At 38.3% G+C, this 12,073-nt stretch overlaps 1 protein-coding gene across 2 annotated transcripts in view; it reads left to right on the top strand.

Annotated features, from left to right (window-relative positions):
* Positions 1 to 12,073, top strand: part of PEX1 (peroxisomal biogenesis factor 1) — a 71,726-nt gene that overhangs the window by 51,916 nt on the left and 7,737 nt on the right. For both annotated transcript variants that reach the window (XM_068972985.1, XM_068972984.1), the window contains 7 exons: positions 1,979 to 2,043; positions 4,194 to 4,336; positions 4,416 to 4,519; positions 5,281 to 5,457; positions 6,537 to 6,767; positions 7,969 to 8,163; positions 8,428 to 8,558. In XM_068972985.1, coding sequence (XP_068829086.1) covers positions 1,979 to 2,043; positions 4,194 to 4,336; positions 4,416 to 4,519; positions 5,281 to 5,457; positions 6,537 to 6,767; positions 7,969 to 8,163; positions 8,428 to 8,558 — 1,046 coding nt within the window. The remainder of the gene's footprint in view (positions 1 to 1,978; positions 2,044 to 4,193; positions 4,337 to 4,415; positions 4,520 to 5,280; positions 5,458 to 6,536; positions 6,768 to 7,968; positions 8,164 to 8,427; positions 8,559 to 12,073) is intronic.

Raw genomic sequence — 12,073 nt, 5'->3', positions numbered from 1 at the left:
AAACCAAAATGATATAAAGCAAACTAACAATCAGACACATCCTGCTAATGGATGAACAAAGTAAACTGAGGTTAAAGCACAGCTGCTCACAGACGCAGTTCCAGCTGTGACAGAAAGCTTGGGGAGAAGCTTGGTGATGCCACGCCTGCTGCTGGGGGGGTGTGCTGCCTCGGTAGCGGTTCACAGCAAAACAAACCCTGAATGCTGTTTTCACTTTCTGCTGTATTTCATAAATGTGAAGTGTTTCTTTGGATTTCTTGTTAGTGAAAACAGTTACTAAATAGGTCTTTCATGAATGCGAAGTAATGTAAAATGAACTTCAGAAAGAGAGGGGAGAAAAAAAGAAGGAAACCCTATAGTGTAATCTTATTCAAAATTGATCATCTGAAAGCCAGGTTAGTAATTTGCAGTTGTGTTATATCTACCCTCTTTATCACATCAGTTTCTGTGAGCTGGTTACGTGAGTATCCTCGCATTGATGGAGAGCAACGATCATATTCTTCCTTTTTTACTTGTCACCAGAATGTAGCTTTATTGTGTGTATTAACAATTTTCAAGATTAACACTTGCAAATATTTTTGTATTTTGGATTGTTCCATTAAGGAGGACATCTTATCTCTCCCCTTTAGTAAATCTTCAAATCACGGTTGGAATGAGCTCTCAGTACATAGGTTTCAGTAGAGAGCTGAGGCTGTGGGTTAGGGTGGGCCCTAGGAGGTGTGCCTCAGAAGCAGGCCTTGCACTGACACCAGTATGCTGCCTATTTATTTCATCCTGTATAGTTCTCTGTGCTGAGAAAATATAATTACATGCTGCTAAGTCACTTCAGTCATGTCTGACTCTCTGCGACCCCATAGACGGCAGCCCACCAGGCTCCCCTGTCCCTGGGATTCTCCAGGCAAGAACACTGGGGTGGGTTGCCATTTCCTTCTCCAATGCAGGAAAGTGAAAAGTGAAAGTGAAGTCGCTCAGTCGTGTCCGACTCTTAGCGACCCCATGGACTGCAGCCCACCAGGCTCTTCTGTCCGTGGGATTCTCCAGGCAAGAACACTGGAGTGGGGTGCCATCGCCTTCTCTGATATAATTACATACTAGTATGTTAATAGATATCAAATGATGGCTGAATATTAGAAATTCTTCATTTTGGTCACATATCCTGATCATATTTGGTCTTTTCATGGTAATGATTTGTCTTTGGAGACCACGTTAGGGCTTATTCAGTTTTTTTAAATATCCCAATTTAAGGAAAAACTGTCCTCATTATTGATTTTGTTATATGTAGTAAAGCTTGTTTTGAAAGTTTTTTCAGTTGACTTTTAGGGAAAACAATATATTCTTCAAATAACATATTTATGGAACAAGATAAATTGGTTTCAGTAATTGAAGATGCTGATTACATGTCTCATTACATGTTTTTTGGAGTCTCCAAAGATTTGAGAAAGATGGAACATTTTCCCTTTTTAAACCATTCATTACTTTACTAAATGAATTATTCAGCTTACCATGTAGCAGGCACTGATACTGGATTCGATAATAAAGCTGCCTTTTCCGAGCTTATGGTCTATTACTGGAGAGAGACAATAAACAGACACATTTAACGCACAATACACTGTCAGGTGGTCGTGGATACTATGTAGGAAGGCAGTCAAGGGAAGATGTGAAGTTGGAGTGGGTTGTAGATGGGGGTGTCAGGCAAGGCCTTTCTGGGGATGTGACATTTTGTCAGAGATCTGAATGAAATGAAGCAAGAAGCCCTGAGACTCTGGGGACAAATGATCTAGGCAGAGGAAACATCAGGTGTGGAACTTGTGGTACGACACTTACTCCACTCACGTTAATTTTTTAAATGTATTTTGGAGAAATCCATTTAATTAAACATTTTCTATTATTACATTTAGACTTAGCCATGGACAAAAATGATATTTTGTTTTTAGATAGTTATGAATTGATTATAATTTAATTTTATTTTACCTAACAGGGACCAGAGTTACTCAGCAAATATATTGGAGCAAGTGAACAAGCTGTTCGGGATGTTTTTGTTAGGTTAGTACCCTATGAATGCTTTTTTAACTAACTCTGTGGTTATTTATCAGTCAATACTTGTTGATCTTGTTTTTTTAAAAATTTGATTTTTGAAACCTGTGATTTAATGTAGATTATTAATAAGCTGGAGAACAAAATTTCACTGTTTTACCAAATACTACTTAAATGTACAACATTTTTCATACTAAGCTTTAGAAATTATTGGTTTTATATTTATAATAGAAATATTTCTGAAATGTTGAAAGTGAAGTCATTTTCGGTTATTCATAGATGCTCAAAGTATATGAAGCACATAATTACTAGTTTTATCTCTCTTATAAGATTCCATGTGGCCAACTTAATTAAAAGAGTATAATTATTACTGCATTTATTTTAAAATACATGTGAATACAGAAGCTAATATTTGAGTGAAAATAATACTTAAATGTGATGGGATTACAGAAAGCTTATAAATGAAAAAGCCACTTTGTTCCTTTACTAAAATTTTATTATAAAATATGTAATTAGAATGTATATAACATAGCTATATATTTTAAAGAATAATAAAATGAACTCTTATTTCTACCACCCAATTTAAGAAAAGAATATTACCAGAAAGACCTTATCACAGATAAAGACAGTCAACCACATACTGACCAACAGTTCAGTTTACCAGAATGACATTACAGTTATAAAATTGTATCTAATACTATAACTTCAAAATATTTAAGTCAAAAATTTATAGAGCTCCAAAGAGAAACTGACAGATCTGTCTTCATAGTGGAAAATTTTAACACAGTTCTCAGTTATTAATTTAAAAATAGTAAAAAAAGTAAAAATTTAGAAGATTTAAACAACATATTCAACAAGATTGATGTCAGGATATTTAAAACATGTGCCCAACAATTGGGGAATATACTTTCTTTTTAAGCACACCTGGAACATTTTTGAAAATTGGCCACGTCAGGCCATACATAGCAGTTGTAGTAAGTTTCAAAGAAATAATGTAATATGGACTCGGTTCTTGTTTTAAAACAAGTTAAAATAAAGAATAAGCCCACCCCCCACCCCACCCCCAGTACATTTAGCTGGGCTTCCCTGCTGGCTCAGACAGTAAAGAATCTGCCTACTGCAGGAGATGCAGGTTTGATCGCTGGTTTGGGAAGATCCCCTGGAGAAGCACATGACAACCGACTCTAGTCTTCTTGCCTGAAGAATTCCATAGACAGAGGAGCCTGCTGGGCGACAGTCCATAGGGTCGCAAAGAGTTGGACACGCCTGAGTGACTAACACTTTCACTTTCAGACTAGAGAACCGGAACACTTCCACTTGCCACCAGACCAAGTCCCAGCGATGGAAAAGATAATAAGAGGATATTATAAAATAATAATATAAATTTTATGCCAGGATATTTGAAATTTGGGCAGCATAGGCAAAATATATTCAACCAAAGTCAAGCAAAGAAGAAACAAAATCTGAATATTCTTGTACCTGTAGGGAAAAAATGAGTCACTAGTTAAAAATTCTTGCGCAAGTTGAACATCAGACGTCTTTGGTTTTTTAAGAGAGTTTTGCCAGACATTTAAGGCACAGGTAATCCAGTCTGTTGTTGGTGCCAGATTTATCTTACTTGCCATGTATTTAATAAAGATTTTTTTTTAAGCAGCCTGTCGGTTATTTTGTATTAAGGGCGATTCTTCAGATCTCTAGTCTATCCTTTTACCAGAGATGAGATTTATTTTCACTTTATAAGGTTCTCCATAAAATAATTTTAGTCATATATGTTTTTTTCTAACTTGAACTTTGTTTAGTTTTGTTAATTGACTTTGTATTAATTAAAAAGAAGGTAACATAATAAGCATGCCGAATTTCAAATTCACAGAAGACATGAAGAGACATTGCACAGAAGTGCAGGTAGGCAAAGCACATTAAAAAGAATTTACTTGCAATAAGGGTCACTTACTGAATAAGACTGGTCCAGAAGGCGCGGATCTTCCCTGACTTCTCTAAGACCTAGTGTGCTAAAAGCAAGGAGAATTACCCTTTCTTAAGGGTTTGTTGTGAAGAATTAAAATCATATATCTGTATGTGTATACAGATATAAATATATATATATGAAATCGCAAACTCGGAGGCCCTCTTCAACTATGAGATACTGTTTGTTTTCCCAGAGCACAGGCCGCAAAGCCCTGCATCGTTTTCTTTGACGAGTTTGAATCCATTGCCCCTCGACGCGGACACGATAACACAGGGGTTACAGATCGTGTGGTTAACCAGTTGCTGACTCAGCTGGATGGAGTCGAAGGCTTGCAGGGTAATAATCGTAAATACAGAAACATCTTCTAATACCAGATTCCCCCAGGATTTAGTGAAGTATTTTCTTTTCCCCCCAGGTGTTTATGTACTGGCTGCTACTAGTCGCCCTGACTTGATTGACCCTGCCCTGCTCAGGCCCGGCCGACTAGATAAATGTGTATACTGTCCTCCTCCTGACCAGGTGACAGTTTCATATACCTACAAACGCTCCACTCTTTCCTTGTGAACTGTACTTCTGCCAGGTAACAGCAGTTGTCCTTAGAAGAACAGCTTTCGGCAAAGGCCCTAGTCACTGTTTTCTTACAGCATGAAAAGATTCTGAATTAGATGCAAAGCCTTTCTTTGGCCCAGCCATCCCATGCAGACTCCCATCTGAAAACTTTGTGTTAGCCAGATGGAAAAAAGGGAGGGAAACCAAGTATTGATGTCCACGTTCCCTGTGTTCAGAGATCACACACCTCATTATCTTAACAGAAGACTGATAACAGAATCAAGCCTAGGAATATAGGAAGCATCCGTGCCGGTTATGTAGAGATATGCCTTTTGACCACTCTAGTCCTGTGTTCCCAAATTTAGAAACGAATGGATAAGTGAAAGAAGAAATAGACAAATTCATAGTCAAAGGTATAAATGTATACCACATGTAGCGATTATTTTTCTTTTTGAAACATTTCTTGGCTCCTTTGCCCAAATCTAGAAGATAGCACTAAGAAATGATCTACACTGAATAGTTGATTTTCATTCATTTTCCTCCCTGTGTTCCTTCTGTTAGACAAAAAGTACCAAGGAGGATAGATGTAGCCTGCTGGTACATTGCTCAACTTATTTGTAAAACTGATTAGATATATGAAGTGAATGTATAAGAAAAATCTTGTAAGATGCACAGTTGAAAATATCGCATTCAATGTTATTTGTTAAGTCAGTGAGTGTTTCTCCCTTCAGGCGTCACGTCTTGAAATCTTACACGTTCTCAGTGAGTCTCTGCCTCTGGCAGATGACGTGGATCTTCAGCACGTGGCCTCAGCAACCGACTGCTTTACGGGAGCGGACCTGAAGGCGCTCCTCTACAGTGCCCAGTTAGAGGCCCTGCACGGAAGGCTGCTCTCCTGTGGGCTCCAGGTAAGTTATTGGAGGAGACCTACTGTGGCGTCTTACGCGGATATGAGCAGTTCAGTGTCAGTTTCAACCTTAAAAACAAAGTTTTACTTTTGAACAACTTCAGTTTAACTTTACAGGAATTTGCCTTTAGTCAAGTGTACCGTAATTGGGATACTGGCTTTGTAGAGGATTTGTACTTACATGAAGAATGTAGTGTCTGTTTCTTTCACCTTCCCTTACTATTGGCAAAATATAGTTGGTGTGTGGAAGGGTATCATCTGAATCAAAGTGTCAGGAATTACATTGCGATTTCAGATTTTTTACTTTTTAAAACAATCATCAAATAGTTGTTTTGAAGCTCAGGTTGCCCAGGTCTGGCCAGTAGGAGCCCCTTTGGGATGGCTCCTGTGCCTCTGTGGTGTGTAGTCCTCGTTCTCTGATCACTTACTTCCCTATAGGACAAGACGGTCTAGGTTTATCCTGTACTTTCGGTATTCCAGCCCCAGAAAGTTTTTTCTGTAAGGATAATATTGTAATTTTTGCAACAAAGAATTTGAACTCTGCCGTACGATGGACGTTACCATATATTTTCTAGGAAGACTTTTCCTGTATACTTCTCTCCTTCACATTTTGTTGGAAGTTATTGCAGGGACTAAATTTAGATACTTCCAAGTTTGTGCTACTTGTTTTGGAAAGCCATGGAAGGTGTTTCCTCCCCCTGCGCCATTTTACCAGCAGAAAGGGTGTTTATTTGTAAAGCACTCTATAATGATGCATCAGCCATGTTTTAGAGTACTTTTTCATTTCAGAATAGAAAAATATGAATTTAAAGAGACATGAAAATAAAATCCAGAGGTCTGAGTCCTAGCTTTGTTAGTTTTAGGGGATATGATTGGCAAATTACCTATATATGCCATTTTGTCTTTCCTTATTTTAATAGTTAAAATTATGTGATATGCCTCAGAACCATTAGAGAATCAATAAGAACTTTTGTAAAAAGGGCCTAGAGTTTCCTTGATCTGTGAGAATGCTGTGTGGTTTATTTTTGAATTGTGGATTATTTAGAGCTTTACAGCCGACTGTCCTTTTGTGTGTTTTAGGATGGAGGTTCCAGCTCTGATAGTGACCTGAGTCTGTCTTCAATGGTTTTTCTTAACCACAGCAGTGGCTCTGATGATTCAGCTGGAGACGGAGAATGTGGCTTAGAGCAGTCCCTGGTTTCTCTGGAGATGTCTGAGGTGCTTCAAGATGAATCAAAGTTCAATATGTACCGGCTCTACTTTGGAAGCTCTTACGAATCAGAACTTGGAAATGGAACCTCTTCTGATTTGGTAACTTGTGTAGTTGTACAGCTTTGAAGTAGGAAGCCATATGTTGTTTCAGTTTATGGCCCCCCATGTTCTTTCTGGTTGGTGTGACTCCGTCAGTAAAGCAGTCTTTCCATGCACTAATCAGTCATTTTCATTCCTTGTGAAGACAGGGCTGGCAGTAAGGGGAGCCGAGGTAGCCAGGGGTTGTGATTTCCCTTTGGTTTCTTTCAGGTTTTCTCTCTTCATTAGCAGCTTTAAAACATCTTTAGTAGCAGATCAATTTCATGTTAAACTTAAATTCTATTACTGTAGAACAGTTGAGGATGAGAAATTTGGTATGATAATCTCAAAAATTCTGACAAAATGTTATCTTTTGGTAATACTTCTGGTAGAAAGTTATAAGCATAGTGAAAAAGTTATTAGTAATGTTTCAACAGGGAAAATGTTTAGATTAAATTAGTGTGTTTTAGTCACTTAATCATGTCTTGACTCTTGAAACCCCATGGACTGTAGCCCACCAGGCTCCTCTGTCCATGGAATTCTCAGGCAAGAGTACTGGAGTGGGTTGCCATTTCCTTCTCCAGGGGGTCTTCCTGTCCCAAGGAGTTTGAACCTGGGTGTCCTGCATTTATTGCAGGCAGATTCTTTACCGACTGAGCTACGAGGGAAGCCCAGATTAAATTTGGGCAATACCATTTTTCTAAATTAAAATAGCATTCAACGCATATCTCAGAAGATAGTGATTCGCTGTTACTTTATTGGTAAACTAACATTTTTACAAATATTCAGTAATTTTTTAGGTAGATTTCCTTAACTAGGTTTTAAAAAATATAAAAGTAACCCATTTTTATTCTCAAGAATAGTAAGCAGTTTTAATTCTCCTCTTTTTTTGTTTCTTAACATGTAGAAATGCCCTAGAACCTTAGTATAACCTATCATTAGAGCATTACTGGGGGATTTATAACAAAGCATTTAAAAAAAAACCACCTTGTATGATGGCAGTTTTCACTCTCTGGCGGGTCAGCCACGTAGGTATAGATGATCCTTTATAGAATATGAATGCATTTTAAACCTGCTTAAATTTTAGCTAGTTACAATGCAAGCTTACCCATGGTAAAGTTTTCCTGCTGAAAGTTTGTCATTCTATCTTTGATAAGTACATAACTTTTTTCTCCCTTGCTCTTTTTCCTTCCCTCCCATCTCATTATACTTAACCATGCAGAGCTCACAATGCCTGTCAGCACCAAGCTCCATGACTCAGGAGTTGCCTGGAGCTCCTGGGAAAGATCAGTCATTACGACCTCCGTTGTTCAGAACCGCCTCCCAGGAGGGTTATCAAGAACTCACACAGGAGCAAAGAGATCAACTGAGGGCAGACATCAGCAGCATCAAAGGCAGATACCAGAGCCAGACTGGAGTAAGGCTTTCCCCCTTCGTCGTAACTGTAAAACTTCTTACAGATTGTTTTCCTGTTTTTGATATGTATTTTTTCGATTTGTAAATGCACTCTCTTTATTTAAAAGGGCTGAGACACATCGATCAGTCAAACAGTTATATGCTAACAGTGTTTGGTAATTTTATGAGAAAGGGAAGGCGTAGTCCCAAGAAAGTGGCAAAAGCAAATAACTCTTTTTCTTTATGTCTCTTAGTTAACTTTCTGTCATTTTATTTTTTGCTTAAGGAGGATGATACCCTTAACCCACCAGGACCAATCAGAACCAGTTTGGCTATTAGCCAGTCACATTTAATGACTGCACTTAGCCATACTCGGCCATCCATCAGTGAAGAGGACTGGAAGACCTTTGCTGAGTTGTAAGTAACAAATTCTGATTCAGAAGTATACAACTATTACAAGCGACAGTTCTTCAAACTGCCAGCGTTCTTTTTCGAATCACAAATAATATGTGGAATATTTAAAAGCCAGTTCAAAAACATTTGCTTAGTAGCCATGCATTCAAACACTCAAAAACGTAAAGAAGTTAAAAATAAATTTTTATTTTTACATAAATGTATATTTATATAAATCAGATTTAATCAAATGAATTGGTTAATGGACTTTTTAAATTTTAAAAACAAAGAAAAAGTATATTAATGAAACATGATTTCTCTCTCTACAATGACCTCCATTTCTAACTTAAATAACCACAGTAAGACTAAACTGTTTCAAATTAAATCTAGTTTCAATAAACTTGGCCTGATTATTTACATAAGTTCAGCAAGAATAGTAATTGACCATATAGGTGCTTCTTGCTGGAAATTTGCAGAAGGAATCTCAGTTTGATGTTTTAAAAGACTTGATGCTTGGAAGCCAAGGCAAGTACTTACCATAACATTTTGCTTGCAGTAGCTATATACTGTTGACCCTCAAACAACATGGACTTAAACTACAAGAGTCGATTTTCAGTAAACATGTACTATAGTCCTACACAATCCAGGGCTTGTTGAATCTGTGGATACAGAACTGTGGATATAGAGGGCTGACTGAAGGTTTATGTATTCAGGTGGCTTAAATTCCCCTCTTTTGGAGGTCCCCAAGATACCCTGCCCTGGTGGCTCAGAGGTTAAAGCATCTGCCTCCAATGCGGGAGACCTGAGTTCGATCCCTGGGTCGGGAAGATCCCCTGGAGAAGGAAATGATAACCCACTCCAGTATTCTTGCCTGGAGAATCCCATGGACAGAGGAGCCTGGTGGGCTACAGTCCATGGGGTCGCAAAGAGTCGGACACGACTGAGCAACTTCACTTCAAAGATACCCTGAAGTCCCTATACCTGCCAGGAAATGACCTTCCTAAACTCATCTGGTAAGGTTACTGGGAACTCTGAAAAAAAGGTACCAGGCGGGTTTTCCAAGGAGCATTACTGGTTCCATAAAATCAATCTTAGTTTCTTAACACTGGTCTTTTTGGTTCTCTGTGCATTCTTCACATGTGATATTCCAGTCAAAGCCTTGGTAATAAAACCAGTGCTTCCAGCTGTGCCCTATCACAAGGAGAAAGGATTCTCCTTGAACTTATGGAAATAACTGTAGCCATAGGAATGTTCATTGAGAGTTTCTGAATTCTGGAAGGATCAGGTAGAAAACATGTTTCATTTTTGTTCACAAAGGCATATTTAACCAAATTATTGATAGCTTAAAAGAAAAAGGTTTCCTTAAATCTGGAAAAAATAAAACAATACTTGATAAATACAAAGTCATAAAAACTATAATGGTCCTCAGTAGTTCATTCAGTCCCATGTAATTAATTTTTATGGATCTTTTGTTAGCAGTTTTATGAAGCCATCAGTTTCTCCTTTAGAGTTCTACAAATTCTTACCTAAGTGAAGTCACTCAGTCATGTCTTGACTCTTTGCAACCCCATGGACTGTAGCCCACCAGGCTCCTCTGTCCATGGACTTCTCCAGGCAAGAATACTGGAGTGGGTTGCCATTTCCTTCTCCAGGGGATCTTCCTGACCCAGGGATCTAACCCAGGTCTCCCTCATTGCAGGCAGACGCTTTAACCTCTGAGCTACCAGGGAAGCCCTAATTCTTACCTAATTCAGTGATATAAACTGAAAGTTATCAGAAACCAGCCCTTGTTAGAGTAGTTCCCATAAGTCTCTCTGAAGATCTAGCACTTCTGTAGGAACAGTTTTACAATAATTATAAATGAAAAAGACTTAAAAGTGGCCATGGTTAAAGATTTGATGAAACTCTTTACTATCTTTGCCAACTTTTCTGTAAATCTGAAGCTCTTCTCCTAAAATAAAAAAAAACAGATGAAACATCACTATAATGGAGTTGATGAGGAAATTTGGGTATTTCTGTGACATATAATTTTAAAAGATAACTGGAATTACAGGAATTGTATACAATTCCTAAATGTCTGATATGTAATATTCATAAGACATGTTAATAACATAATTTCATGGCTGCAATCACCATCTGCAGTGATTTTGGAGCCCACAAAAATAAAGTCTGACACTGTTTCCACTGGTTCCCGATCTATTTCCCATGAAGTGATAGGACCTGATGCCATGATCTTTGTTTTCTGAATGTTGAGCTTTAAGCCAACTTTTTCACTCCTCTTTCACTTTCATCAAAAGGCTTTTTAGCTCCTCTTCACTTTCTGCCATAAGGGTGGTGTCATCTGCATATCTGAGGTTACTGATATTTCTCCCAGCAATCTTGATTCCAGCTTGTGCTTCTTCCAGCCCAGCGTTTCTCATGATGTACTCTGCATATAAGTTAAATAAGCAGGGTGACAATATACAGCCTTGACGTACTCCTTTTCCTATTTGGAACCAGTCTGTTGTTCCATGTCCAGTTCTAACTGTTGCTTCCTGACCTGCATACAGGTTTCTCAAGAAGCAGGTCAGGTTGTCTGGTATTCCCATCTCTTGAAGAATTTTCCACAGTTTATTGTGATCCACACAGTCAAAGGCTTTGGCATAGCTGATAAAACAGAAATAGATGTTTTTCTGCAACTCTCTTGCTTTTCCGATGATCCAGCAGATGTTGGCAATTTGATCTCTGGTTCCTCTCAGCGGATGTTGGCAATTTGATCTCTGGGTCCTCTCAGCGGATGTTGGCAATTTGATCTCTGGGTCCTCTGCCTTTTCTAAAACCAGCTTGAACATCTGAAAGTTCACGGTTCATGTATTGCTGAAGCCTGGCTTTGAGAATTTTGAGCATTACTTTGCTAGCGTGTGAGATGAGTGCAATTGTGCAGTAGTTTGAGCGTTCTTTGGCATTGCCTTTGGGATTGGAATGAAAACTGACCTTTTCCAGGCCTGTGGCCACTGCTCACTTTTCCAAATTTGCTGGCATATTGAGTATAGCACTTTCACAACGTCATCTTTCAGGATTTGAAATAGCTCAACTGGAATTCCATCACCTCTACTAGTTTTGTTCACAGTGATGCTTTCTAAGCCCCACTTGACTTCACATTCCAGGGTGTCTGGCTCTAGGTGAGTGATCACACCATCGTGATTATCTGTGTCATGAAGATCTTTTTTGTACAGTTCTTCTGTGTATTCTTGCCACCTCTTAATATCTTCTGCTTCTGAGGTCCATACCATTTCTGTCCTTTATCGAGCCCATCTTTGCATGAAATGTTCCCGTGGTATCTCTAATTTTCTTGAAAAGATCTCTAGTCTTTCCCATTCTGTTTTTTACTATTTTATATACCTTACTGTTAAACAATACTTATTCGCTTAACCATAATGTCAGAGACTTTGCAGGCAAATAGAGTTACATAGGTGTAAAAACAACACACTTAAGGCTTTCTTAAGTAATAAGACATGAGGTATAGGAAATTATTTGGATAAAATAGCATTTTGATTTCT

The sequence above is a fragment of the Capricornis sumatraensis genome, chromosome 5, assembly GCF_032405125.1.
Source record: "Capricornis sumatraensis isolate serow.1 chromosome 5, serow.2, whole genome shotgun sequence".
In the NCBI taxonomy this organism is placed as follows: Eukaryota; Metazoa; Chordata; class Mammalia; order Artiodactyla; family Bovidae; genus Capricornis; species Capricornis sumatraensis.
The sequence above is the reverse complement of the archived record's forward strand: the minus strand, read 5'-3'. Positions and strand labels throughout refer to the sequence as shown.